The 27,530-nt window shown below is 56.5% G+C and overlaps 2 protein-coding genes and 2 long non-coding RNA genes across 8 annotated transcripts in view; 3 read left to right on the plus strand and 1 right to left on the minus strand.

Moving 5' to 3' along the window:
• ANGEL1 (angel homolog 1) overlaps positions 1-2,749 on the plus strand; it is a 23,594-nt gene extending 20,845 nt beyond the window's left edge. The window contains exon 10 of one of the 2 annotated variants that reach the window (XM_082387540.1): positions 672-2,749. In XM_082387540.1, coding sequence (XP_082243666.1) covers positions 672-832 — 161 coding nt within the window. In that variant the 3' untranslated portion in view covers positions 833-2,749. The remainder of the gene's footprint in view (positions 1-671) is intronic. The other variant, XM_082387541.1, reaches the window with a different exon arrangement.
• Positions 1-27,530, plus strand: part of LOC309626636 — a 1,318,538-nt gene that overhangs the window by 84,515 nt on the left and 1,206,493 nt on the right. The window lies entirely within an intron of this gene.
• VASH1 (vasohibin 1) lies at positions 2,277-27,489 on the minus strand. The gene is made up of 8 exons (XM_082387569.1): positions 26,488-27,489; positions 25,668-26,054; positions 19,130-19,218; positions 17,849-17,905; positions 16,219-16,293; positions 13,169-13,550; positions 11,259-11,371; positions 2,277-10,332 (listed from the first exon to the last, which is right to left on the minus strand). The coding sequence occupies exons 2-8, from the start codon at positions 25,968-25,970 to the stop codon at positions 10,260-10,262; spliced, it is 1,092 nt and encodes a 363-aa protein (XP_082243695.1). The 5' UTR covers positions 25,971-26,054; positions 26,488-27,489; the 3' UTR covers positions 2,277-10,259.
• Positions 25,987-27,530, plus strand: part of LOC309626632 — a 41,413-nt gene continuing 39,869 nt past the window's right edge. For all 4 annotated transcript variants that reach the window (XR_014243330.1, XR_014243331.1, XR_014243332.1 and 1 more), the window contains exon 1: positions 25,987-26,447. This is a non-coding gene — a long non-coding RNA (uncharacterized lncRNA). The remainder of the gene's footprint in view (positions 26,448-27,530) is intronic.

A 27,530-nucleotide genomic window follows, 5' to 3' on the forward strand; every position in this document is an offset into this window, starting at 1 on the left:
TTGATCACATGGCTTGGGCTGCTGGGACCTGACCAGCAAAGGAGCAGATCTCATACCTACCTGACACTGGTCATCCTCATCATACTTGCCTTAGGCCATTTGCCCGCCTTCTCTTTTTATCCTTGTAGCATTAGAAAGATGTGGGCAGAACAAGCCGTCCCTCCATTTTAAAGATGAAAATAGAGCACCAGGAGGTGCTCTGTTGGATTTGTTCAGTGGCAGCTGGTTAGTAAGGGACTTGGTTAGGTTAGAAACCCTATTTCCTGTCTTCTCACCCCTCACAATAGTCACAGTATAGCAGTCTATCAGCCCCATGCCTGTTTTGTTTAAAGCATGTCTTTTAAAATGTTTGGATTTTCTGTTGAGAAATCAAATTTTATATAGCAAATCTGGACTTCGGCTTCTCTTGGAAAATCAGAAGATCTTGTAATGCTGGGCTTGGACGTGCACTCTAGTTTGCCGCAGTCCCACCGAAGCCACCCGACTTCGTTCATTGACATATCATGGCATATCTGAGAAAATGAGGCCTCCGCCAGAGGCGGCAGGAGGTGAGGGAGGATAGGGCCGCCGAGGAGACGCAGCCTCCTAAGGTGTAGCTCCCATGGGGCCCCCCCACCCCGTGCAGTTTGGCTGTGGCTGCCTTACCCACCGGCCTCCACTTTGTGCTCCAGATCGCAGGCTTTGTCGGGATGGAACTCTGAAGCTCCTGGGCCGGCTCTCCCTCCTCTCTGAAGAGATTCTCTGGGCTGCCAATGGCTTACCCAACCCCTTCTGCTCTTCAGACCACCTCTGCCTACTGGCCAGCTTCGGGATGGAAGTCACCGCCCCATGATGGTCTCCCAGGGGAAGAGAGCTTCTCTTCCAGAAGAGCCACCTGGATCAGAGACTGTGGAAATATCCCATGCTTCTGGAAACTTAGATCCAAGAAACTTACGTCCCCTCCCCTCCCCTCCCCTCCTTGTTCCCTTTTTCCCATGGCTAGATTTCCTCCAGGCCTGTCCACATTCTCTGCCTGAGGTCCCTGCCCCGCCCCAGCCTCTTCCTAAACCTGTGCCACATACTGGGTGGCCCTGGGAGAGGCAGAAAGGGGGGTTCCCCCTTCCTTCCATGTATCCAGCGCTTCCCCTTGATTTTTAATTACCAGGGTTGCGGGAGCTATTGATCTCATTGGTTATTTGTCTTCAGGCCGTTTCTTGGTGGGGTGCCTTCTGACCTGACCTTCTCTCTGCCTGAGACCCCTGGGCCCAGCCCTCTTGCCAGACACACCCACGTGAGGTGTGTGTCGTGTGTGCATCCTCTCGGGGTGGGACTGCTTTGCGCAGCCATGCCTGTCTCTGACTAGCCTGCTTTCCACACTGGGGCTGTCAGCCTAGGGGCAGGTGGAGGGCGTGACTGGGTAGCTGTGTGCTGCAGGCACATGGGCACCTGGCTGCCAGCGGCAGGAGTGTGGGCCCGTCTCTCCTTTTATCGTCTGTGTTTCTTTAGGTGTCCATCCTGCCAACCAGGGCATCCTCATCATCCGGGCTCTGGTAACAAGTGGGCCCCACAAGCTGGAGCAGTGGATCCAGGGATGCCCTTGACCCAGAGCTCCCCACAGGCCTGGCATGCTTCCTCTAGGGCTCATCCCTTTCCCCAGGCTGCCCTGTGGGAGGCCAAAGTTTGAAGCCCTGTGCGGGGTCAGTGGGCAGGGGTAGTGGATTGAGGTGCCAAACTCTTTAGGCATGAGGAGGAAGAACTGTCAGGGAACTCTTATCTCACTGGAGGACTGCGGCGAGGGTGGGAGTCCCAGGGGGGAGAGAGCCGGCAGGTTCTGCAGCTGCCTCAGCCGGGACGCAAGACCTCAGGGACTTGTTCCCTTCCCTCTGCACAGCTAAGCTGCAGTTCTCTGTTCCTCTCCTCCCACTGCTTTCTACTCTTTGCTGCCTCCCCCACCCCCTTCCTTTTTTCCCCTAGAAAAGCCTGGTATTTAGCTCAGGCCAGACCTTCTCAGCAGAAAGGTGGCCCTGGGCAAAACTGGCCCAAGAACTGGAGGTGGCGGTGCTCCACTTCCGGCAAGGCCTTGGCCGCTCATGGCCTCTGCTTTCCCTCTCCTGGTGCAGGAGCACCCTGGCCCCTTCATGGGGCGCTCCCTTGCCCACATGAGTCACCTGCATGCCCGAATCCTGCATTGCTGGGTGTAGCTGCTGGCCCTGCAGACTTGACTTGCTGTTGGCCCACTTGGCCTCCAGAATGGTACTGAAGGATATAGCTGAGAGGCTGGAGTTAGGGACAGTTAGCTAGAGGTTAATGTTTTCTCCTTTTTTTTTTTTTTTTTTTTTTTTGAGAGCCAAAGACCCAGCTTGAATAATTCTGCTGCTGCGTTCATGGTTATAAGCTTTCCATGCCTAGGTTCTGGGGAATTTATCTATTCATGTATATTTTTAAACATTGTTTCCTGGGTACTGGGCATGTGCCTGTCTGAGCCCCAGGCCTATCTGTCCACACTCCACCATCCACTCCATTTGTCTCTCCCTGGGCATCTCCTGAGATGGTCTCAAGACAGTGCCCTATTGGTTTGTAGGACTAGGGCCCATCACTTTTTTTCTGCCAGGAAATGTAGTTTAAAAATGGCTAAAGATGGCAGAGGGCAGAAGCTTGATAGATGATCTTTCCCTTGTTTTCTTATTTGTTTCTGTTTTGGAAATGAAAAGCAGTTTTAAATGGTCATTTGAACTCTCTTTTCCAAATGAAGGTTTACCTTTCCCCCCTACTGTTGGTTATTTTATTAGGATCCTGAAAGGCATGGGGGAGGGAAGGCCTGGGGAATGAGGTGGGCAGAGAGGAAGAGACTGATCCTGGGGTGGGGCCTCAAACCTGAGATCTAGACCAGAGAAAAGGGTTATCATCTCCCTCTGGTAACTGAGCAGTTGCCCACTACTCTGAGGCCTGGGAGGAACGGCTTGAGTGCAGCCTCCTGCCCCGACTTTCGTGGGGTGCAGCTCTCTTCTCCATCCTCGCCAAGCTAGAGGAGAATACTGCTTTCAGCTGCTCTCATTCTTATTCCATCTGCTGCCCCTGTACCTCCCATACCTCCGCCTAGTCCAGGCAGAGGAGGGTCTGTGGCGAAAGCAGTATGAGAAGTTTTCCTGGTCAAAGCTATGGCAGCTGCATGAGGCATGATGCATATGGCAGATGCCTCTTGCCGCGCTTCTATTTTTGATCATCTCTTCTGTATTTGGGAGCCAGGGCTGAGCTGTGAGCCACCTGTTGCTGGCAAGGTTTCTCATCTTTCCTGGGCCTCACTGTGCTGGGGCTTCGTCTTCCTCCGGCCTCCCTGTGCAGCAGGTCCACCAGCCCCTGTGCCCGTGGGAAGAAGCCCTGAGACAGGTGTGGTTTTCTGCCTTACCTGAACAGAATCCCAGACCCCACACCTCTGAATCAGTACCTGAGAATCTGGGTTATTTAAAGCTACCTGGGTACCAGTTGAACCACCTGGGTTGGGATTTAGCCACAGATTAGGAACACCACTTGTCATCTTGGCCTCGTCACTTGGTGATTGAGGGTAAGTTAACCCCTCCCTATGTTGCACGTATCTTGGTGAAATAGAAATTAAAGTAATATTCTTTTCCATGTGTGAGGAATTTTCAGATCTGAAATTACGTTATTTGAAGGGATGCTAAGAATCCCAGAGTATTATTGGTAATTACAATAATTGGTAATTACTGGTAACAGTTGGAATTGAGGGTGGGTAGTTCTCCCTAGTCAGCCTGGACAGTTGGCCCTGGGGGCTTGGAATTACTTTATAGCTCCTAAGCTTTGAGGTACGTCCCCAGAGACCCCTTTCCTGGCCTGGAGGGCTTCCTTCCCCCTGGTAAGGTGAGTCACGTAGCATCTGCACGGCACTTTGATTCACAGTTTCCAGAGTGCTTCCACTTCCATGATCAGTAGACAGTTGCACTACAAGGTGGCAGTTCAGGTGTGCATATCTTACCTTTATATCCAAGGAAATAGAGATCCCAAAGAGGTAAACTGAGAATCTCCTTTATTTCTTGCCACCCAACTCCTCAGAACACAGCCTTTCCTGGGAGTAGAAGAGACAGGTTGTCTTGTAAGGCAGATACATGGGGCTGGGACTGGGAGAAGGGAAATGACCAAGCAGCCCTCTGCTGGCTTGTTTTTAAACCCTGTTTTTTCTCCCCAGTTCTTGCCCTGGTGTAGCTACTGGACTAGAGGATTGTTTTCTGATTGGTTACATAAGGCAAAGCATGGCTTCCCGTCTTCTGGGAGCAGGAGGGGCCCACCTCCTCTAGTTTCCACCCGGGGAGAGAGGGCAAAACAAAACTGTCCCAGGCAAGGGCCAGCCAGATGAGAACGTGGTAGGGTGATCTCTCCCAGGTTAGGAGAATGTGACCTTAATTGGGAACTCTGCCTTCTGCCCCATCCCTAGTCAGTTCCTGTGCCCATGAGGCCAGAGGCCTCACACAGCTGCGGAGAGAAGAGTGGAGTCTCCACACTTAACATTCTTGGAGGTTTTGTCTTTCCCATGACCAAGTCCTTTCTGGCTGGGGGTTGGAGGGAGTGCACATTCCCATGTGGGCTGCTCAGAGTGCTGTCCCTCAGCCCACCTGAGGTGGCCCATCTCCAACCACCCGCCAGGCCTCAGCGGGCCCCTCACCCCCTTGGCGAACACTATAAGGGTTACCAGGCAGCCTGCATGTGGCCCAGTCGGCTTGGTCTTTGGTATGACCAGCACTTCCTGTCACCACTGCCCTCCACAGTCGTGGTCAAGATGTCAGATCCTGGCAGATGTGGGTGCAGAGCTTCAATCTCTTCATGTCCAGGCCTCTGAGAAGTGCCACCTGCATTTAAAGGTCCGACCCACTTTAGTCATGTGCCTAAACTAGACAGGCACATGCTGTGAGCTTGAAAGAAAGGGAGCAGAAGGAAACGCGGTAATCCACACAGCAAGTTGGGTTCTGGTTCTCTTGGGCGTCCACAATTGGCACTTACCTCTGCGTCAATTCTAAGAAAGTGGCCAAGCAGTGTCCACGGTGAGCCTGGTTGACTCATACAGACTCACCGCAGTACTTAACCCAGCCCTCCTTTCACGAGAGCACTCCAGGGCCCTACTGTGTATGAGCCCATCTCATTGAAGTCCACCCACAAGGCCCTTTACTTGGTACTTTAGCTGAACTTGAATGTGTAAATTTCAACACTGCCTTTGTGTAAAGGTGTATAATCCAAGTTACAAACTCTGGTTTATTGAAAGGCTCTTTTTTGTTATCGTTTAAGCTGGATTTAAATGAACCTGTAATTAACATAACTGCCTCTTTTTAATGGCGTACAGTCTAAGATGTTCATGGATTCCAACAGACCACCCCTCCTCTTCCCAGTGGCCACGCCTCACCACCACTACTGAAAGTGAGGGACTCCTGCTGTGCTAAACGACACTTCTAGTTAGGACCTTATGGGGATTGGCTGGGATAAGAAGTAGGAAATATACTCCCTCCTCTTATAAGTCTAGGTTTTACTCTCAAACTGAATGAAAGGAGACCAGAGAAACAGGGAGGAAGGGTTAAAGGTGAAAAATGCTGTGGGGTCTAAAAGATATTTCTGTGCAGGTCTGGTTGTAATTGTTTGGACTTGCCTTAAAGCATTGGGAAGAGGTCCAGAGCTGGAGGGACAATGTAGAGGAAGAAGGGTGGAACCAGCGGTGTTTTCCAAAGCTGTGGCTTTAACCACCATAGATTCTGCACTGGCAACTGTGATGAGAAGGGACTGCAGATCCCTGTTGCTATGGTTTCCTGAAATAGCCTCAGCTCCCAGGAGAACACCCAGCCTTCCTCTTCTGTTCCCGATGGACTGCTGGGGACTAGGGTAGGAAGAGCAGGGCTCTGGAACGCATCCTGCGCCTCTGGGGGCTGAACTGGCTGTGTGAGGGAGAAGGGGTTCATTTACAGCCAGCAGGAAAGACCTCCCAGATTAGGATTAACACGAGCTGAGTGGCTTCAGCAGGCTGAGGGTGACTGTCTGGGACCCCAGAAGTTTTACCATGACTGCAGGGGCTGCAAAGTGTCCTGTTGCCTTGTCTGGGGCTCTCCTCACCTCCGGGCAGGTTCTCTCCGGAGCTGCCGAGGCTGACCCTGGTGGGTGGGGCAGCTCCAGCCTCAGCTCCCAGAGGGAAGAAAACAAGGTTTACAAACTGGGGCTTCCTCCCAGCCCACACAGCTGAGCTGGGGAGACTTTATTCATTTCAAGGAAAAAGTGAGAACAGGAATGAGACGAAGTGTAAAAGTCAGAGGGGGAGGGGCAACACTGATATGAGAAGAAGAGGGGGAACAAAGTCCAGTACAACATGGCAGCCAACACAGAGCTCGAGGGAGGGGCCTTCCACCATCACTAGGCCCCAGGCCAAGCGCACCCGATTTCTTCTCTCATCAGACTTGAAGAAAAAGGGAAACTTGGAACTCTGGAGCGCCAAGATGGGGCGAGCGGGGTCAATACTGATGGACTTGGAGCTAGCACCGCGGCAGCCCTGCCTGGCCGGGGGCAGACCTCCCCTCCCACCCCACGCTCCCCCAGAGGACCTCCCTGCCCTTCACAATGGTTTCTCAGTGGAACAAGGGAAGTGGGGATTTCAACACGGCCCGCTTCTGGCACACAGAACGCGGTCGATATGCCGGGCCCAGCTCACACCTCCCTGTACTCGGAGGCTGGGGGGCGGTGCCTGGGGAAGCTGCTGTAGCTAAGCCGAAAACCACCCAGGCAGGAGACCCAGGCGCGCACGGGCACACAGGCCTCTGGGCGCCACCAGCCAGAATTAGACCCCGTCCCTGGGCCGGTAAGTCCAGTCGAAGCTGGAAGCGGTGGGGGGCAAAAGATGACAGAGTGGGCCAGAAACTAGATACGGCCAACCTCCAGGCTCTTTCTGCTGCTCAGAACCCTGGCCCTAGGCTTCATCATCGCACCTGGGGGCCGGGGGCGCCGCTCTCCCCACTTGGCCACGCCCAGGAAGGATGGGGTGGCTGGCGAGATGGGCGAGGGGACCATGACTACTGAGGCCACGGGAGGGAGAGGACTGGCAGGTCGGTGGGTGGGGAGGCTTGAAACCCAATTTCCCAGTGTTCTGACCCGGCACCCAGCACAGAGCACAGGCAGCCAGACCTTGGGGAGCAATCACTGCCCCCCCTTGCCGACCCCCGCTTCATCAAGCAGCTTTCTCTGCTCTCCCCTTGACCCCTCCCCAGCCAGCAGCCCCTACCCCTGAGGAACCCACGCTGAGAGCTGGAAGGCAGTCCTGAGTCGGGAGGAGCGAGGCCCGGTCCCTCACAGGAATTGAGATGAGGTGATACTGAGGATGGTGACTAAGGCCCTAAAGTCCCTGCCTCTGCCTCCCCAGAAACTCTGCAGCCAGGCCAGCCCTGGGGAGCAGAGCCTGTGTAAACACGCCCAGGAGGGGAGGAGGGGTTGCTACATATGTGAAACAGTTAAATTAAAAAGCACCGCTGTATCCTGTGGGTGTCCACAGGCCCGAGGTCTGAGCGAGGAAGGGGGAGTGCTAGGGGGTTATCAGCTGTGGGTGGTCGGCTCCCTCCCTGGAAGACAGCAGTAGGGATTGGGGCTTCGTCCTGCTTCCTTCTCCCCAAAGGGCTCGGGAAGGAGCCAGAGGGTCAGAGCACCCTGCTGGGCTCCCATACCAGGAGCGGCTCCCTCACGTCTCACCCTCAAGCCCTGTGGTCCACAGGGGCATCTGGGGTGTCTGCCAATGAGCGGCCTGCACGAGGCACCCACATCCAGACCCACAAAAGTCCTCACTTTCAGCCTCACGCCTCCCAAACGGATCCATCTCTGCCTCAGGTGAATGTGTGAACGTGGGGACCCACCACCCCTCTCCCTGAAAACTGGGATGGGATGGGAGGGTGAGTTAGAGCTCATAGTGGCCCTCGGATTGGTCTGGCTGGGGTGTAGCCCGGGGGACAGGTTAGGCACCTCCCCAGGGCCCAGTGACCCATGAGAAACCCAGGGGACTGAGCAGCCGTCTTCCCTGTTGGGCCTGGCTCTGGGCCAAGAGCTGCTGGTGTGAAGAGCTGCCAGCCTGGTGCCTTCCCTGGCGGGCACTTGCATCAGCAAACGCATCCTGTCTCCCTCTCTCCCTTTCTTTGCTTCTCAGGCACGATCCATCTCCCTGGCAGGCTGAGAATTGCACTATTTCTATTCCACTCCACCCCCTCTGGTGTCTCAGCAACCGCAGGGAGTTACTGGTGTGTCTCTGGTCTGCAGCGAGAGCGAACATGAACGTGGGGTAGCTGCCCACTCTGAGCAGCCTCTGCAGCGAGGACGCTGCCCTGGCCCGGCCTGCTCTGGGAGGCCTACAACTTTTCATGCTTTCCACCTCAAAGTACCTCGGTGGACCTCTCCACAGCCCAAGCCCTCTCTACTTCAGAGATTACAAACCAGCATTCTTTTTCACGTTGGGCTTTACAATTTTCTGAACTGACTGCCAACATTTAAAAATCAGCATATTTCACATAAAAATTCAGAGTTCTGGCCTCTCAACAAAAAAAATCAGGCAATCTGATACTGCAGGGCCTGCGCTCAGAATGGCTGAGCAACAGCGGCTGCTTTAATGGGGTATGTTTTCTTTAATTTGCCACACTCCCCACCCAGCCCTGCAGCCCTCCTTTTAGTCATCTGCCTGGCCCCGCAGGCATTTGAGTTTACAACTCTGGCTCTGGTCCTCCCTCTTCCAGGCCCCCAGCCCCGCTGCAGCCTTACTGCCAGCTGCCCCTGGCTGAATCATAGCCTCTCAGTATTAAGAAACCTTAATGGTCATCTCATCCAGTTATCCTTCCGTAACCTAAATCCTTTCTATAGCTTTCAAGATGACAAGCAGCCATCTAGTCTTTGCTTGAATACCTCCAGCAATAGGGAACTCACTACTCCCCAAGGCCGTCTGATTCTAAACTCTCCCCCACATTCTTTTCTCACTTACATTCCCCAGTTCTCGGGCCCTGCCTCTCCTTAGTGGCCGCACTGCCCCCTTGACCTACACCTCTTTGTTACGTGGGCCTCCAGAACCTTCCCGCAGGCCCTCCAACCTCTCTCCACAACCTCTCACTTGCCCGCCAGGTATCTCACACCTGCCAGGCAGGCTGTGCAGACTCCAGCAGCTCAGGTTCTTCCCTGAGGAGCGGCCTCACGCAACAGGCCTGATCATCACTGGGCCCTCCACACCCACCCAGGCTGCTGAATGAGGGGAGGTAGGGCTGGGACACAGGCAGCCTGATCTGGTCTTCATTTCCCCAGCAAGGGCTAAGGTAATAGGAAGGGGGAGCGGTCCCTGGGGACTACCTACCAGGGGGACAGACCTGGGCCTGAGTGTCCCACCCCATCGCCAGCCATGGTTCCTGGACCCACCAGGTCTATTCAGTCCCCACAGTCATGCTGAGCCCAGTGCATCTCTGGGGCCCTTGGCAGAGCCCAGCCCCTCTGCAGGGAGGCCCCGGCTTCAGCAACAGGCAGAGCTGGGCTGAGCAAGCAGGCCAGGTAGGGGTCCGGGAACCCTTCCCCCAGTGGTTCTCTCCTGGGCTCTCGTCCAGCCCATCCCAGCACGGGCCCTGCCACGAGGCAATGTCAGCCCACACAGCACTGTCCATGGGGCTGCAAGGGCCTGAGGACCCTCCTAAGCCACAGGCTCTGGCTCTTGGGGCAGATGTGTCCTGTGCTAAGCTCCTGATATGGGCCATACAGCCCTTTCTCAGGGTGGTTCCTACCCTGCTTTCCTTTCCCTGGGTGAAGATTCTGCCAGGGCAGACAGGACTGGAGAAACATCCCTCCCCCCGTCCTGCCAGAGGCCTAGCAGAGCTGGGAGGTTTCCCATAGATGGAATGGACCCAAATCCCAGAGAGACCTTGGGGCAGGGGTACCAGCAGAGCCAGCAACCCCTCCTCACCCAGCCCTGTGGCACTTAGATCCTCTAAGCACTGGCCTTCCAGCCACTGGCAGATCCATTAGTTTTAAGTTTTTTCCCAAATACCTTAAATTTCAGTTGTCGAGTTAAAAACTCAAAATTAAACTCTTCACTGCCTCGTGGTCCAAAGTCAGGGGGCTTGGCCCAGCGGGAGGGGCAGCATCTTGGGTGGCTGAGCTGGGACACGCTCTTCCTGCTGCCCCTCACCCTGCCCCCATCATCAGCCCCAACTTCCCCAGGAGCGAGGCCGGTTCTGGCAGGCAGATCCTGGCCCCCAGAAGTGGGTGCGGCTGGGGCACTGCCGCCTGCCTCACACCCGGATCTGGTACCCATTGAGGTCTGGCATGGCTTTGGGCTCCGAAGGCTTCTTCTCACCAGAAGGCCTGCAGGGAGGAGAGAGCAGAGGAGGGGGAAGGGGTGAGTGGCCCATCAGGGAGGTGTGGGAGCAGGGAGCAAGGGGTGGCTGCACCTGCTGGCTCCCCACCTCCCCAGCCCCCAAGGTGTCCCAAAGGAATCGGTAGAGCCCCTGCGGAAGTGTGTTTCTGGAGCGCCCACACGCCTTGCTGTCCTGAGTGTGGTCCCTGCACTCTCTTGCGGGGTACTGCTTTTCACGGAGGTCAGCAGTTAAGTAAGAAAGTAATAGTGTAATGCGTCAGTCTCTGTGAGGGGGATCTGTTCTCTCTGAAAGCCTCCTAGGTCAAAGTGAAGGATGCTGGATATTGGAGGCCAGCTTAGCGCCCCTTACACCAGAGAGGTGCTTCCAGAATGACAACGACATTTAAAGCAAGAGCCAGGCTGACGTGTAGGAGACAAATCTGATGAGGCAGCCTGGTGTCTTAACAGGATGTTTCTGCCGTCTAGTTACAGGCAGAAACCACAGACTCACAGGGGCAAAAGTTACGTTCAAAGCCAGCCACCAGCCGCCATCTGACGTCAAACCTTTTCCAGTGATATTCCTAGGACTCTCAGTAGGCAGGGCCCCGCCCCTTCTACCCTCCCTCCCATAGAGCCCATTCTGCCGCTGGCCTCCAGCCTTCCCTGTGGGTCTCCGGCTTGGCATCTGGGCCCCGCATAGGATGACCAGTGGGCCAGCGATGTCATCTTCTCTCGAGAAATGGGATTGCATTGTCGCCATATCAACACACAAACAAACACACCATCCCGAGTTCCCTCCAGCAGAGGCAAAAAAGAGAAAGGTGAGAAAGAGAAGAGGTGGGGGACGAACAGAGGGATCTGGAAGATGAGAGGGAAGGAAAACGCCTTTTGCTGCCTCCCCAGCCCCCCACCCAAGGCGAAACCCTTTTCTCACCGCCTTTCACTGCGGCTGTTCCTGCGATGGGGGCTAGACTGGCCCCGCTGTGGGGAGGACACATCCTTCTTGCGGTCCTTGGTTGGGGAGGGAGGGCCGGTCCCTTTGCCAATCTTGATGGGGAGGAAGAAACAAAGACTCATTCCAGGACTGCCCCAGAGCCCGTCCTGCCCTGCAGGAGCCACAAGCCCCAAAGCTGCCCCGGGCAGGGCCCAGGAAGCCTCGTGCCAAGCTCTACCCTGTCTCAGGGTCTTCCCGAACCTGTTTCCCAGGCACTAAAACTGCCAGGGCAGTGGTTCCACAGCAGGGCTGCCTAATCTCCGTTGGCCCCTGAAATAGCAAGGATATGGGTGGAAGTTACTGAGGGTTCATGGTGGCCCTTGAGAAAAGGGCCATTTACCCATGCCAGGTAGATGTGCCGGCTGGGGAAACAGCCCATGTCTGAGCTTTGGGCTGGGATCCTACCAGACCCAAGGGTGACACTAGTTATCTCGAGTCAATCAGAAGTTCAGACTAGCAGCTATATCTGATTAAGAAAAAAATAAGAAAAGCAAGCGAATTTACGCAGCACTGTCCGTTTGAGCTGAATCTTCAAAACTTGGGGTATACTGGAGGGGTACTGGAAGGGGGCAAATAACATGGGAAGTGCATAGCACCAAACAGATTGGGAAACAGCACTAAAAACTAAGTAATAGTGCCTCCAACTCTAAATCCAACCTGCTCCCCTGAAGATGCAGTAACCCTCCAGCACCCGGGTACCCAGAGCTCTGCAGGGGAGGAGCAGGGGAGGACCAGCTCAGGAGGGGAAGCGGGCAGCCCCTAAAAGCGGCAGGGTCAACTATAGCCCACTTCCGCCCTGGGGAAGGCACTGTTGCCCCACGGTCTTGGCCTAGGGGCTGGCTGGCGGGGCAGGGCAGCCTTAGCTCTGCCGCATCCCCGCCGGGACACCTGAAAGCACCTGTGATATGCCTGGGTTCCCCATCTGGAGACTGAGCCCCAGTTCCATCTGCCTCCCACGGCCCGCGAGCAAGTCTCTGGGCTGCCCGCACCTCAGTTCCTTACCCTGAAAAGGGAGCACCCACCGCTGCCCGCTGCCCTCCCCGCGTTCTGGGGAGCAGCAGTGGATGTGAAAGTGCCACAGTCATGGCTGCGGCCCCAGGCTACCCGGAGGGGCAGAGCACAGGACTGCATGACTGGGCAATGGGGAGGGGCTGGCAGGCCCCAGAGGAGGCACCCCCCATACAGGGGAAACCAGGGAGAGGCCAAGATTTTGCTCACCTGTAAGGCTCTGGGGGCCAACCCCTCAGCAGCTCAGCCCAACTACTTCTGGGTCCAGCAGCCCCTCCCCCTCCTCCAAGACCCCTGCTCAGTGGGTGTGGGAAGCGGGAGGAGGAACCACCCCCTCCTCGTCTCCCCGCAGTCTGCACCTCCTCCTTTTTCTGACTTCCTCCTAGTCCTTCACTGGGGCTAGGGGTCAAGAGTCAGGATGCACAGGGGTGATGGCAGCTGCTGCCCAGCCCACACTACCATTCCCTCCAGACAGGCCCTGATTTCCCTCGTCCTTACTCACAGCCCCCTCCACCTGGCCTGTGGCACCCCTGCCCTCCTCCACGTGCCCAAACCCGGCTCGTCTGCTGCCCCCTCCAGAGCCTCCCCTGGCCTGCTCACTTGAGGGGACTGCCTCATCGATAACGACCTTTGCGCAAAGCCCGGAAACTTCTCCCCCTCATCTCCCTTAATCCTGGCACCACCTCTGCTGGGACGGGGGCGGGGGGACAGGGGAGGAGGGAGGGGGCTTCCCTGGAAGAGCGACCCCCTAGGAAGCAGCAGCCCTTCCGTCTCCACCGCTGCCGGCCCCTGGATGCTCATGCCCCTGGACGCTGGCGGGCGGGGCGGCCGCACACACGGACCTTGAGCCGCATGTCGCGGGCGTGCCGCTCCAGCTCCTTGCGGAAGTCCTCGCGGCCCAGCCTCTCCACGTCCAGGACCGAGTGCTTCCACTCGATCTGCTCCACGCTGTGCGGGTCGTGGGACACGCACTGGCCCAGCTTCACCTTCTTCAACACGTGCCAGCAGCGGCTGTAGGCGGCCTCGTAGTCCAGCACGAGCTCGCTGAGTGTGCGGAAGGCCGGCGGCTTGTACATCAGGTCCTCGCGCCGGCTCATGCCCAGCGCCCCGTAGCGGCCGCCGAAGTTCACCCCCAGCACGATGTGGCGGAAGTAGTTCCCTGAGAAGTAGGTCTTGAAGCTGATGGGGAAGCGTTCCAGGGTAGGCATGCTGTTGGTGAGGTAACTGGCCGCGTCGCCCCAGCTAAGGAAACAGCCAGGGAGAGGCCCGAGGGCCAGCGCGCAGGGGCGGGACGGGGACGGCCTCCACCCCAACCTGGGAGAGGCTAAGTGAGCGGCCCTGCACCCCAGCTCCTGAGTGCAGGTAACAGGTCTTGCTCATCTCCACTTCCTGTCGTCAGGGTTGGGCCTGGCATAAGTAGGTGCTCAATAAACTCAATCTCTATGGGTCAGGGCACTCAGTGATTACCGGCTGCTGCTATGACGTCAAGCAGGGCTCACCAAAGAACACCTTAAGAGTGAGGCCGGCACTCCAAACTGCAGGGCCCTCCAGAGTCCTGGGCTGAAGGAAGGGTAAGAGGGCCCTCTGCCCACCACCCCATCTCCCTCTCTCCTCCCGTCAGTCACACAGCCCTCCTCACCTCTGCCTTGCCTCTCACATGGTCTTTCTCTCACACACACTTCCTCACAGATGCACTGACAATCCTGTTCTCTCTCTCTCCACCCCCCACGCACAGACATACTGCCTGTTGCTCTTCAAATAAAACCAAGCTTGCCCCCGTGGCCTGGGAGGCCGAGAGCCTGGTCCAGCGGCCCACTGCAACCTCCACAGGGGACCTTCTGCACCAGCTCTTTCCTCTAGCTGTTCCCCTCCACCCCCCGCTGCAGCTGCCAGCTCCTCCAACCTCCCTTTCTAAAGCAAGTCTGCTCTACGTATTTTCCCCACGGCCCATCACCACAATCTGTAACTATTTTTCTTATTTCTTGGTTTACTTGCTTATTTTTTGTCTCCCCGGCTAGAATGTAATCTTCTGAGAATGGGGACCTTGTCTGTCATGTTCTTTGCTGTATCTCTGGGGCCCAGCACAGAGGTGGGCACATAAGAGTCACTCAAAACTCTTCTTGAACAAAGGGTAGAATGAGATAAACAGGATAAAAGCTTGGAGGAGAGACCACGGAGACACTGCATCCAGTGTCCTACGTGCACCCGCTCATTCAACTGTCCTAACAAACTTGCGGGATGGGATTGCCATCGTCCCCTTCGGCAGAGAAGGACTCCAAGGCTCAGAGATGTTAAGGAACTTGTTCGGCGTCACACAGTGAGTATGCGGCAGAGCTAGGATTCAGGTCCAGGTTGGCCTGACCCCGAAGTCTGTTCTCTCAGTCACCACGATGCTTATGGAGCCTGACTCCTTGCAAGTAAGTGACTGGGGACACAGATGAGCAAGGTGCAGGCTCAGTGTGCAGCGAGGATGAGGCCCAGGGACAAACCCAATACAGCGCTCACCATGTGTGTAGGAGGGACCCGTGGTGGTCCTGCGGGGACAGCGGGGAGGGGTCCCCCCAGATGTGGGCTGCTCCTGTTTTCTTCCCGCCTACGTACGAGCCAGCAGGTAACCCCTGAAAAGCCTGCAGGACCACGTGATCCCGTCTGGACCAGCTTCTCTGTGTGCTCAGGGGGAGGGGAGCCGCGTCTCCCTCTTACGACAGGGTGGGAACCTCCACTTTCGTGTGTGGCTCTGAAGGGGTTGCTGGCAGCAGCCTGGAGTTCTTGGGCTGGCCTCACACTCGTCCCAGCAAAGAACCCTTTGGACAGGGCCATGCTCGTGGGGCTCTTTGGTCCACAGAGGACTGCCACAGTAGGGTTAGCTCTGACGACCCCTCAGGGAGGGGGACCGGGGGGCACCCCTTCAGTCTCTTCACATAGTTTAAGGCAGGTATGCCTACGGGGGTGGGGAGTGTCCCCCTCAGATCACAGTAGTCCTCCTCAAAGAAGCTGTGCTCCTGGCCTTTGACCGTCATCTTCGCGTCCGTGACCCGCCCTAGCGAGTGGACTCCTCCGAACCATTAGGCACCTGCCGCCTTGCCCTGCTCGGCACAGAGCCAGGTGCCTGCACCAGGGGTGGCAAGCAGAATATTTAAAAGCCTTGGTAGGTACAGGAAAGAGGGTGATGTGAGGGGTGGGCAGAGATGGATTGAGATTGGCCTTCAATTGGTAAAACTGAGTGATGGGCACATGGGTTCCATTATATTAATCTATGTTTATACAAGGTTAAGATTTTCTGTAACAAAACAAAACAGGGTAGGGCTCAGGCAGGGTCCACTTATGACAGAGAACTGGCCATAAACACCTGTCTCCTTACTTTGCTCTAACTGGGGATATTGGGGGGCTTATACATCCCACTTAGCTACTCTGGTAACCCAGCTATAGGTCCCAGTTCTACCCTTTGGGTGGGGGAGACTGAGAAACTCTGTTTGCTTTTTTTTTTAATAGGCAGTTTTATATCAAAGATCCCATCCATCATCTCCACAAATTAACATGTCCTGGAAATGCCAACATTTGGGCATCCAACCTGCTTCTTCCAGACTCTGGTTCTGGGAAATAGCACAACAGCCTTATGAAACAATGTGCCCTGATTTGTGGTTCGGAGAACAGGGTAACTTCGTCCACGACTCAAAAAAGCTGCCCAGTACGCCTCGGAAGTTAGCAACTGAGGTGCAAGGGACTGAGTCCCCCTCAAGCTCGTTCACTTTGGGCCAAGTTCATGACTGCTGGGAGAAGGAGCTGGGAGGGCCCTGGAGCTCACTCAGCCCTCCCCTTCCAGAGGAGGAAGCTGGCCCAGAGGTGCTGAGCACGTGCCTGCCCCCACCTAGGCCTCTCAGAGGAAGGATACATTCCCAGGATCACGGCTTCCAGGCATTTGATTGGCAGAGCCTCTTTGGTCATTTCCTTGGCCAGGTCCATCAGCCTGGGGGGAAGGGAGGCAGAGTCATAAGGACAGAGGCTCCTTCCAGTGAAGGAGTATCACGAGGTAGACTAGAGATGCTAGATGGACAAAGAGTCCCCTCCCTTCCAAGCTGCCTCAGCTCAGGCCCAGCACCTCCCTCTCCTTCCCTTCACATCCTTCCTGAGCCTAAGGGGGTGGGAGAAGAGGCAACCACTGAAGATAAGGAAAGAGGCCTCTTCCCCCTCCCCTCAGGCTCTGCTCCAAGACCTCTGGAGGGGAGGATGAATGGGGGGCATGCAGTGGTAGGCAGATCTTTGACAGCCACTGGGCTAGGGGCCCTCTGTGAAGATGGTGCTTGGGGGGCCCATGGGAAAGCATGCCAAGGATGCTGGAGACCTTGGCCTTGATCTTGATCTTGTCTCCTCCACAGCACAGTGGACACCCCTGACCCAACTATGACTTCTCTGAAGAGTTTGTAATTGATTGTAACTGCTACCCCGCAGCTGGCCAGCTGCCTGGGGCCTGGACATGGGATCTCAAGAAGTTAGCTGCCCAGTGACTCCCCTGCCTGCTCTTGAACTTGGAATTCAGGCCAATTTAACATAGACTATCCCTGAAGCCGGGTTCCTCCCTCCTCACCGAATGCTGCCCCCTGGGCCTGGGAATGCAGCCTGGCCACTGGCTGTGCTGGGGAGGGTGCTGGACTCCTCCATCCCATGAGGCTGGAGCTGGGCCACACAGCGGCCACAGGACAACAAGAGCAAAGCTTTGGGGTTAGGAAGGCTGCATTCCCCCAGGGGGCTTGGAAAGGGGGTAATTAATGAGCTAATAAACCATTTAAAGCATTTTTTACAAGGCAGTGAACATGGGCAGATTATATGTGGAGCAAGACATAAAATTCACATTAATTTTAAAAGCACAGGGTTTTAGACGCCTGGACAGCTTTGGGCTGGGCCCCCAGACTCAGCTGTGGCATTCAGTCTCCACTCTGCTCTGCCCTAAGGGTTTCTTCGGGGTGGATCCAGTCAGGGGTCAACACTTGGGGTGTAGAATGGGAAGTGAGAGATGCAGCGTTCTCCCCAGTGGGGTCCCTGTTGCTCAGACACTGGGCCTTGTACTAAATGACCAGAAGAGAGTCCAGTAAGGCCACTGGGGTGACACGCAGGCCCCTGCCGGGGGGAGTGCACAGGCAGCTCCAGGGAATGGAGAGGAGGCGGAGGGCTCTCCCCTGCGAGGCCCACCTCTCTTAAAAAGAAGACGAGGCTCACACCCAGACATCTACCTGGGACTGCCCTCTGTCATCACCAGGCTGGGGGGCTGCCATCACCCTCCTGGCTCAGCATGGATGTCAGGGTTCCTCATCCTCAAGGGAGCCCCGGCTGCCCGTCTTGTCCAGAGTCCCCTCTTTAGGATGTCCTAAGGAGGGCCCCACGGTGGTACTTGCCCTGCTGGCGGGCTCCCCTGGGAAGAGTCCCTGCCTGCCTCAGAAGCTTCCACCCACAGGTGCCTGAGGGGCTCCAACTGGACCAGGCACTGTTACCTTGGTGCAGAGGGACGAGGCACTCCCCACACTTACCCTGTCAGAGGTCTGCTCTTCTTAATTTCAAAGAACTGCGTCCCTGTGTGATTGTACCTGTGGGTGCTGGTTAAGGGCTTCCTGGCTTGAGCTGGAAGAGGCGTGTCCCTCTGCCCTCATCCAGACCCTGGGGGTCCAGCACTCCCAGGGGTGCAGGCTGGGTAAGGACCCCACAGAATGCTTCTGTAAGGCACCTGGGAGGATGCCCAAGACCTGACTGTCTGAAGGGAGAAGGGGACGCAGCACGCAGCTTCTCCTTGCCCCACAGGGCCCCTCTGCGTCCTTCTCTCTCATCCTCTGCTCCCACCCTTGCTCTCCTAGGGAGGGGGCCTTGGGGCAGGCAGCCAGGCAGGCCAGCGCTGGGAAAGAGGCTGAGCCCCGGGCAGCTCTCTGCAGTGCCTCATATTCCAACCAGTGAGCAGCAGCACGAACTGAGAGGAGAAGGCTGGGGTGGGATTCCTGCACGACTACGTTGCTGAGTACTGCTCCCAAGCCAACCACCTCCTTCTCCGGGCCCCAACTGCCCCCGGACCCCCCACGGCAAAGGAAGGGCTGGACCCAGTTTTCAGTCACCAGCCTGGCTTTTCTTCTGCTCAGGACCCGCGACTGGTGCCTGGTCCCGCCATCTCTGGCCGAATCTGCAGCTAGGAGGGCGGGAGAGAGCCTAGGTCACATAGCTCCAGGCAGGGCAGAGGGGTAGAGGGCCCCAACTCAGGGACACTGGGGAATCCTGGGCTCAGGGGAGGCTCTTCCCATGCTGGGCAGCTGGCCTCCTGCCAGGGAAGAAAAAGGTGAAGAAATGGGAGAAACTTCCAAGATGTGGAAGTGACCTCCCGAAGCATAAAATCCTTTTTCTCCTCCATCTACCGGCCGCCCTCCCACCACACACCCATTTTAGACCAGTTTTTAAACAGCCCCAAGGGAAATTCCCCTCTCTCCCTCTGCTGGCGCTGGATGGTCAGCAGAGGTCTGGCCTGGTGGACCTGGACTAGGCTTCCACCAGCAGGTCGCTCAGGAGACATTCAGCCCGTCACACAGAGGAGGAAGCAGGCGGCAGAGAGGCTGGAGTGGGCTGGCATTCATCAAACTACCTCCAACACCCGGGCGGACACAGGCTGTGCTTACACGACTCCGGGGCACAGAGGTGCCACGGGAACGGCGCCCCTGGAGTCGTGGAGTGAGGCTGCCCTGCCGAGCCCTCTCTGGCCCCGTCCGAAAACAAGCCCCACTTGGCCTTTGGACCAGCCAGACGGTGGCCAATGCCCTGACCAGGGAGGATACTGCAGCTCCCTGATGTAGCGCTGCACAGCTTCCAGGCGCTCAGGGACAGGAGTAGACGGCTGGAACGTAGGCACACTCGGTATGGGAATCTGGGGACGGAGAAAGAGCTCTGGTCACAGGGGGACGCTCACCGTGGAGCTTCCAGCCCACCCAACACTCAGATTAGCCCCCAGAGAAGCCACATCCCATGGAGGGCCACCCCGGCTCCCTCCTCGGCCAAGCCTCTCTCCTCGGCAGCCCCTTCCAGAGGCTCCCGTCAGGCCCCCACCACAGCCCTTCCTCTCCCTCCTGGCACTGGACAGCATTTCTAATTTGGAGCTTACGTCGATGTGCCAATTTTATGCTTCTTTAATGATTTCAGAAAAACACAGGTTGACTCACCTGACTCACAGGTTTTTGAATTTTAAATTTCATTAACTTCAAGCCTTCACAGGAATGTCAGTATTGGGGTGGCGTTCACTCTGATCAAAATCGGTTTATCAGGTGTCCCTGCCCTGGGCTGGGGGAGCGCTCCGTGAGAGGTGAACACACCCTCGGCAGGTGGTGTCACCCACCCCACCCCCACATCACAGCACATCGACCAGGCCTTCCAGCTCCAAGCTGAGCTGTCCAGGAGTAAGTGCAGGGGGACGTGGTTTGGGACAGGTCTTGCCATGGACTAGCCACTTTGAAGGGGTTTCACGGCGGCACAGGGACTCCTTTTCCCCTTCAACAGCCCCCTGTCCTACCAGTTCCACACCTGTAACCAGCACAGGTGACCAGGGAACTGGACAGTTCTCCTCACCAGAAGAGACCTTCCAGAGCCAGACCCAGGAAGGGGAGAGGTGGGGTGTTGGGCAGGGGCCTCCTGAGGGCTGGGAACCGCCAGCCTGGGCTGCCCGGATGCTGGGAGTCAGGTTAGGAGCTGTGGACCCCCAGGGCTGTCCCTCAGCAACCAAGCCAGGAAAGAGGACACCACCAGGTGTGCACCCCCAGGCCACCCTCTCCAGCCAGGGGAGCCCGAAGGCTGACGGTTTGGCTGCAACAAGTCAGTGAGGCCTCAGAAGCCAAGGGAAGCATCAACTGGGTCCTCGGGGTTACAGAAACGCCTTCACTGTGTAGAAGAACCAGATTTCCAGGGCCAAGGCCCACCCCTCTGGGGTCCCCCTTGGCTACCAGCACTGCCAGCTGTGAGGTGGCCTCGGGCTCCTCACACGAAAAGGTCCCACGCTCTTCCCCCCAGGCCTCTGCCCAGCCCCCCAGCAGGCAGGGGCTGCTGAGAGTGTCGATCTGCGCAGGTAGGGAAGGGAAGGGGTAAAGCAGGAGCCCACAGGTAGGGCTGGGCTGGGGGAGGTGCTCCCTGTGGTGTGGTGAAGGCACAGCCTTTCAAATAACGTGGCTACAGCGGCTGGGTCTCTGACATGAAGGGAAGTGACACACCAGTGATCACAGATGGCAGGGGGACACAGCACAGCCTCTAACAGACACTGACTTGCCCCTAAGGGCCGAGGCACAGAGGGAAGGCCCGGTCCAGGAGACAGCTCTGCGTGAACTTCCTCCCCCTCCCTGCCCGTCCCCTCCTTCCGGTCTGGGCAGTCGCAAGCCGCTGACACCTCATCTGGAGGAAGCTACTTTCCCTTTCACACCACCCCCTGCTGCCCAAACTGTCGCCACCACTTACAATCAGGAGAGGGATAAAAGCCCCGGACAAACGGTGGGCTCTCCCCCTGCCTGCCTGACCACCCCGTGCCAGACGGGCTCCAGAACTCTCTGAGGGCCTGGCTGGCCTCCCCGTGTCAAGGATATGGGGTGGGAGAGGAATGAGAGGAATTACTGCACAATTTACTATAAACAGCATGGCACGTGGTTTCTTCAGGTGGAAGATCGATCCCAGGCACGTCATTCCCACTTCCCGTGAGGGCATCCCGTGACTTCTAGGAGCTTGGGGAGGGACTGTAAGAACACCCTCCCATGAGACACTCCAAACAAGGAGGGCACTGCGGTCCAAGAGTCCTTTGACTAAGCTCACAAGAGCCAGCCCTGGGCCAGGGCCGGGCGGTACCCACGAGGGCATCCCCTGCCATCCAGACAGAGGACCCAAGAACTGGCGGCTCTGCAAAAACTAAACGGCTCCAAAAAAAGTTAAAAAAGACCTGGGATCCATGAGCAGGGGCTTAAAGGCCACCATCACTGAGGCTTAGCTGGAGGGAGCTGTCCAGCGGCTCAGTGACACATTAACTCACATTAACCATTGCCAACAGGCCGGCACCTTTCTTCTGAATGTTCACACGAGCATACACTCATTCACTCAAAACAAACAGACAAGATTCTGTACATCCAAATGATCAGGCCTAGTGGAGGGCTGGCAGCCTGGGTTTGCCCACAGCCCCCAACCCCAAACCAGAAGCCAGGAAATGCGCCCTCACTGTTGAGCAGTGGGGTTAAGTGGGGTCACAGTGGAGGTAAGTGATATTGGCCCAGATCAATTCAGGGATGACTCCTCCTCCACTACCAAGGCCAAGGGTTACCTTTGCTCCAGGAACCCCCTAAAGTCCTGAGTTCTATTAAGACATTCTCCCCGGCGGAGTCCATCTCAGTCTAGAACAGAAAGGAGGCTTGGGGGAGGAGGGGCAGCCCGCAGCTGAGTGTGTGGACAGGAAGTAAGATAGCCTAGAGGCTGACAGAGCTGGATCTAGAACCAGTCCATCTCTGTCTAAATCCCAGCCCTGTCGTTCACTGCCTGGCAGCAAGATCCTAGTGGGTGCCATAACAGAACCAACTTCGGAGCCTAGATGAGACACTGCATGTCCAGGCCTTAGGACAGGGCCTAAGGCCCTGCACACAGTCCTCTGTACACAGCAGAGGCTCGGTTCCTGCCCACTGTCACTGTTATTTCTGTGCATGCCAAAGACACTGGTCAGCCCATGAGGACCCCGGCAATGCTGGCTTTTTGGGGGAGATGTCCAAATTCGCATTTTGCAGGAGCTCAGTGTCCAGAGCCCCACCAGTGGCCGCTGAGCTTTCACAAAGGTGGTGGCAGGGGCTTCCCTGGTGGCGCAGTGGTTAAGAATCTGCCTGCCAATGCAGGGGACACGGGTTCGAGCCCTGGTCCGGGAAGATCCCACACGCCGCGGAGCAACTAAGCCCGTGCGCCACAACTACTAAGCCTGCGCTCTAGAGCCCGCGAGCCACAACTCCTGAAGCCCGTGTGCCTAGAGCCCGTGCTCCGCAACAAGAGAAGCCACGGCAATGAGAAGCCCGCGCACCACAACAAAGAGTAGCCCCTGCTCACAACCACAGAAAGCCCACACGCGGCAATGAAGACCCAACGCAGCCAAAGATAAATAAATGAAATAAACAAATTTATTAAAAAAAAAAAAAGGCAGTGGCAGCTTGAAACATCAAGGAGACATTCATACAAAGGGGCACAAACTGCTCCTGGATCTGTGATCCTTTTAGAAACTGCTGCCCTTTAACATACTGGCATCATCCTTTTAAAGGACGTTTCCCCAAAGTGCCTGTGGGGTGGTCTGCTGCACCCCTCACCTCCTTGCCCCATTTGCTGGGTACGTATTACATGCTCACCCATTTCACATGCTTTACTTCATCAGTCCCTCCCAATAACCCCTCGAAAGTGGGTATTGTTATTATGCCCATTTTATATTTCACAGCTGAGGAAACTGAGGCACAAGGAGTTTGCATACCTTCCACCTACAAGTAGTTAAGGGAGAACCAGGATTTGAACATGGTGGATGTGATGTTTTATCACACTACACTGCAGGGGCCCCAGACTCAACCACCTGCAGGGGCCATACAGGTAACCACAGGGAAAGCAGGCTGAGAGTGAGTGGTGGGGACTGTGGCCGCCTGGGGGAGTGGAACCAGCCCTCACCCCCAGCTGCCTGCTGCCATGTGGGATCACAGATTCTCTGTTCCCAGATCTTCTCATTTTCTGAAAAGATGCCAAAAATCTGGACCTTGATGTGAAATCTCCCTATTTTAAATTTTGGCTCAAGTGGTCTTTTAAAACATTATGCCAGGGCTTCCCTGGTGGCACAGTGGTTGAGAATCCGCCTGCCAATGCAGGGGACACGGGTTTGATCCCTGGTCCGGGAAGATCCCACATGCCACAGAGCAACTAAGCCCATGCGCCACAACTACTAAGCCTGCACTCTAGAGCCTGCGAGCCACAACTACTGAGCCTGCGTGCTGCAACTACTGAAGCCCACACAGAGCCCATGCTCTGCAACAAGAGAAGCCACTGCGATGAGAAGCCCGCGCACCACAACGAAGAGTAGCCCCTGCTCACCGCAACTAGAGAAAGCCGGCGCACAGCAATGAAGACCCAACGCAGCCAAAAAAAAAAAAACAAAACACACACAAAAAACCCATTATGCCGTCCCCAAACTCTTAGTCTCACCACAGTGTAACCTCTTCTGTGAATGCCTCTGTGTCAACTCCAAGGGCATGACCACTCAGGGAGGGGCCAGCCCAGCACTGGGTGCATATTGCTGGCACTCTGGGATCTGACCCTGATGCCTCCTGGCCTCCTCCACCCTGCCCAGACTCTGGGGCTCCTTCCTACTCTGGGCCGAGGTGGAGGAGGAACCCCACACACACTTTTCCTGTGGTTTGAGGAGGGGAAGTTTCAATTTTCCCAATCCTCTCACAAAATTCCTTCAGGACCTGCACACTCCTGTCAGTCATGACACCCCCCCACAGACAATAGCTTCATTCCTTCATCGGTATCTTTCCTATGCACGAAGCTTGAAGATGACAAGATGACATTACCAAACCAGTTGCTAATGAGGTTGTCAATTTTTTTTTTTTTCAGCCCCCAGGAGTTGTGACAGTTCTGCAGGGGACCATTCACACTCTCTCGTAGCCTGATTTAGACATCAGCAGGATGGCTGGATAGCCATCTGCTAATCCCCAACTTGCTCACGTGGGAGAAGCATGTGGCTCTAGCTTCACTGGAACAAATGCTGAGTGAGATCTAGCCTTCTCTCCTGATGAAGGATGTGAACAGAGGTAATGAACATCCAGTAACCAGTACTGGTTTGAGGCTTTACAGTTTCCTAAATGCTTTAAAACATATTCTCTCATTTAAGCTTCACTACAATCAACCCCATTCTACAGATGAGAAAACTGTGGCTCAAACAGGTTGAAGGGGCCCGCTTGAGTTCGTAGCTAGGTGGGTGATCAGAACAGATGTCCATATCCTTTGACGCCACACTTCCTTTTCCAGGCATTTATCCCAAGGAAATAATCAGAGATGGACCCCCAAATTCATGTTTTAGAATGTACAACACAGTGTTCACTTTAAGAATAAATTATCGGAAACAATGTCCATACACAGGGAATTAGCTAAATTCTAAATTAGTACAGAAGGCGATTAGGTAGCCATTCAAAATCAAACCACATTTGATTTCCCCTGGAAATATAAGGCAGTTGCTCAACTTTCAACCTCTGAATTCAGCCTGTCCCAGAAGATAGTCTCTGATGGTTCTACCAATAACTTGGTAAAAAGAAAACAAAATAGGCCACCTGTCTCCATGTCTAATCCACATTAACTGCTGCTCTCCCTGGCCCCCTCCTTCTCACCTGAGCAGGCAGGACCTGAGCCTGGGGCTCTGACCTCTGTCCAATTGGCTTTTCTTGGGGGATTTCAGGACTCTGCATTTGGGAGAGTGCTTCCTTAGTCTTAACCATAACGTTGGGGAAAAAAAAAAAAAATCAGGCACGTTTTTCCACCTAGCACTATAGGGCACAGAAAGTCTCAAGAACCCTTTCATTCAGCAAACACTTACAAGTGCCTGTTCTGTACCAAGCACACAGGAGGCCTTGGAAAGACAAAGATGAATGAGACAGCCTCAGCCTCCATGGTGACACAACTGAAGGAGCGCCGTCATGGAGAAGTTCCAGCCGTACACAGATAAATGACTGAGCTTTGCCCCTCTCCACAGGCCCTCTTCTAACTGCCCTTGAACCTCGTGTCCCCCCAAGCAGAGGCCCTGGAACCGGAAGACCTGGGAGTGAGACCCAAGCTCTGCCACTTACTGGCTGTGGGACCCCTAGTTCCTACTTGAGTTTTCAGCATTCTTGTCTGTAAAATGGGTCCCCAAACTGCACTTAATGCACAAGGCTGTTGGAGAATTCAGCGAAACAACACATGAAAATATTTTCTCAACATCTTAAGCCCTGGAGCCTCCTTAGTCATTCATTCTCTCTCTGCCCACAGTTCTCTGGCTTAGCAAATAAGATGTCAGGCCACTTTAGTGTACTTGTTAGTTAATCTGCTGCTCTGCCCACAAAACATGGGCTTTTTAGAAGAGATAGAGGAGGGCCTCCTGGAAACAGGGCATGTGGACCTCACAGAACAACCTCAACGGCAATTGAGAGAAAGTTCTTCTGGACAGGTTCAACCTACCTATATTTTTAACATATTACCATGCCAGTAGTTCCCTACCCCAACACAGAAAGTGTCCCTTTGTTCTGGAAGCCCCAAGGTCACTAAGATCTTAGCTCTCCGCTCCCCTCCCACACACAAACCCCTCACCTTGGGCAGGTCCATGGCCCCACGGATCCGCTGAGCCACCTTCTCTCCATCAGGGTGGATCTTAGCCACATGCTTCCACATCCTCTCCCAGGTGGCCTCGTCCACAGGCAGCCCACCCCGGTTGATAAAGAAGGGGATGCCTCCATCTCGCAGGTCCTCTTCCCCTTCTTCTTCTGGCTCATCATCTCTCTGGGCTGAGGCTCCTTCGCTGGTCTCCAAACGCCTGGCCCCAGAGGGGACAGCAGCGGCAGTGGGGGCAGCACCGCTGCCGCCGCCCCCGACCACCTTCTTCCCCCCTGGCATCCCCAAATCCTTGACGGGGGTGGGAGGATGTCTCAGCGGGCAGGGGTAAGAAAGGTGGCTCACAGGAGGCCTCCCACACACCAGCTGCAGAGATAACACATGGCCAAACAGAGTGCAACGCGCCTTTAAGAAACCAGGGCGTGGCTCCCGTACAATAAAATACTACTTGATGGGGTGGGGTGGGGGGGCGGAAATCAGTGCCTCAACGTGAAGTGCGGGGCAGAGGGGGTTGGTTGTCCCGGATGAGCCTTAGCGGCCTTGTTCTTTTCGAAAAACGGGATCTAGAGAATACATCCCAACTTGGCAGCTTTCACAAAGCACCCCCATTTGACGGCGAGAACAATAACGGACAGCAGTCTGGGCTGGCAGAGGAAAGTCGGACGGAAACCGAGGCCAGGCAGCTCAGATCTGCGGCCACGAAAGGGTCAAGGCACGAGTGCCCACGCCGACTGGGCGCCCCAGCTCCCAGTTTTGAAGGCAAGCAAATTCCTCTACAAAATATCACACTCTCTCACACCTGCGCGCGCTCCGGGGTGGGGGACCGACCCGACTCCAGGCCGCGTCAGCTCCGAGCCGGGACCCCCGGACCGGAGGGCGGTGAGGGGGCGCGATTTCTCCGACGCGACGAGTCTGGGAGCCAAGACTCGCAGCTGGCGGGGCGCGGGGAGGGGGCGCGCGCCGGCGCGCACATTCCACGCCCGCAGCCAACTCCCCGCACAAAGTGGGCTTTGTCTCGGCCCCCTGTGCCCTCGCCCCCGGGAAGGAGCGGCGGAGCCCCCAGAAGGGGGAAGGGCGCGGCGGGGAGGAGAAGCGGGGAGCGCCAAGGCCCCTCCGGTACCCAGCCGGGCGCGCCTCAGCGGGCGGATGGCGGGCACCCGGCGCCAACCTTAGCCAGCCGAGCCATCGCGGGGCGCGGGTTCCGCTCCCGGGCCCGGGGCTCAGCGGGGAAGGCTCGGGCGGGGCGCAGGGTCACCGAGCGGCGGGCTGCGGCCACAGGGTCGCCGCCCTGGACTGGCTGCAGCATGGGCGGTGGCGCAGCCGGGACGGGCGAAGGATGCTCCGCGGCTGTTCGCTCGGGCTCCAGCTGCGTACCCCACGCCCCCAGCTAAGGGCTGGAGGCAGGACAGCTGGGCGGGGAGAGCAAGCCCGGAGGCTCGCGCAGCCACGGCCGCGGATGAAGCTGGAGGCGAGTGACAAAGCCTCGGCGAACGCGGGCTGAGCTAGTCCCCGGAGAGCAGCCCGCCGAGCGCGGGGTCCACGCACAGGTCGCTGCTCCGAGGCTCGGCGAAGATCAGGCCACCGCCACCCCCGCCGCCTCGGGACCCAGCAGCTGCCGGCGGGGTCCACTGCCGGCCCGCCGCCCACCCGGCTCGACTCCGGCCCGCGCCGCGCATGCGCTCCGTCCCCCCCTTAAAGGGCCAGTGTGTTCCCGCCGGGGCCTCCGTCTCCCGCAGCCATTCCTCTGACCCCAGTTACCCCTTGGATGCCGGTGGGCTTGCGCTGCCCTCTCACCCCTCTTTCAGGACGCCGCGAAGCCGGTGCAGAGCTGCGGGCGAAGTT

This window comes from Balaenoptera borealis, assembly GCF_965194805.1.
Source record: "Balaenoptera borealis genome assembly, chromosome: 3".
NCBI lineage: Eukaryota > Metazoa > Chordata > Mammalia > Artiodactyla > Balaenopteridae > Balaenoptera > Balaenoptera borealis.

What these genes read in the sequence shown, in the direction of transcription:
- VASH1 (XM_082387569.1), bottom strand. Translation starts at nt 25,970, where the DNA reads ATGCCAGGGGGGAAGAAGGTGGTCGGGGGCGGCGGCAGCGGTGCTGCC. An exon ending in GGGCCATGGACCTGCCCAAG is followed by an intron (nt 19,219 to 25,667) that starts GTGAGGGGTTTG and finishes CTCCGTCCCCAG; the next exon opens with ATTCCCATACCGAGTGTGCC. An exon ending in AACAGCCGCAGTGAAAGGCG is followed by an intron (nt 10,333 to 11,258) that starts GTGAGAAAAGGG and finishes TCCTCCCTGCAG; the next exon opens with GCCTTCTGGTGAGAAGAAGC.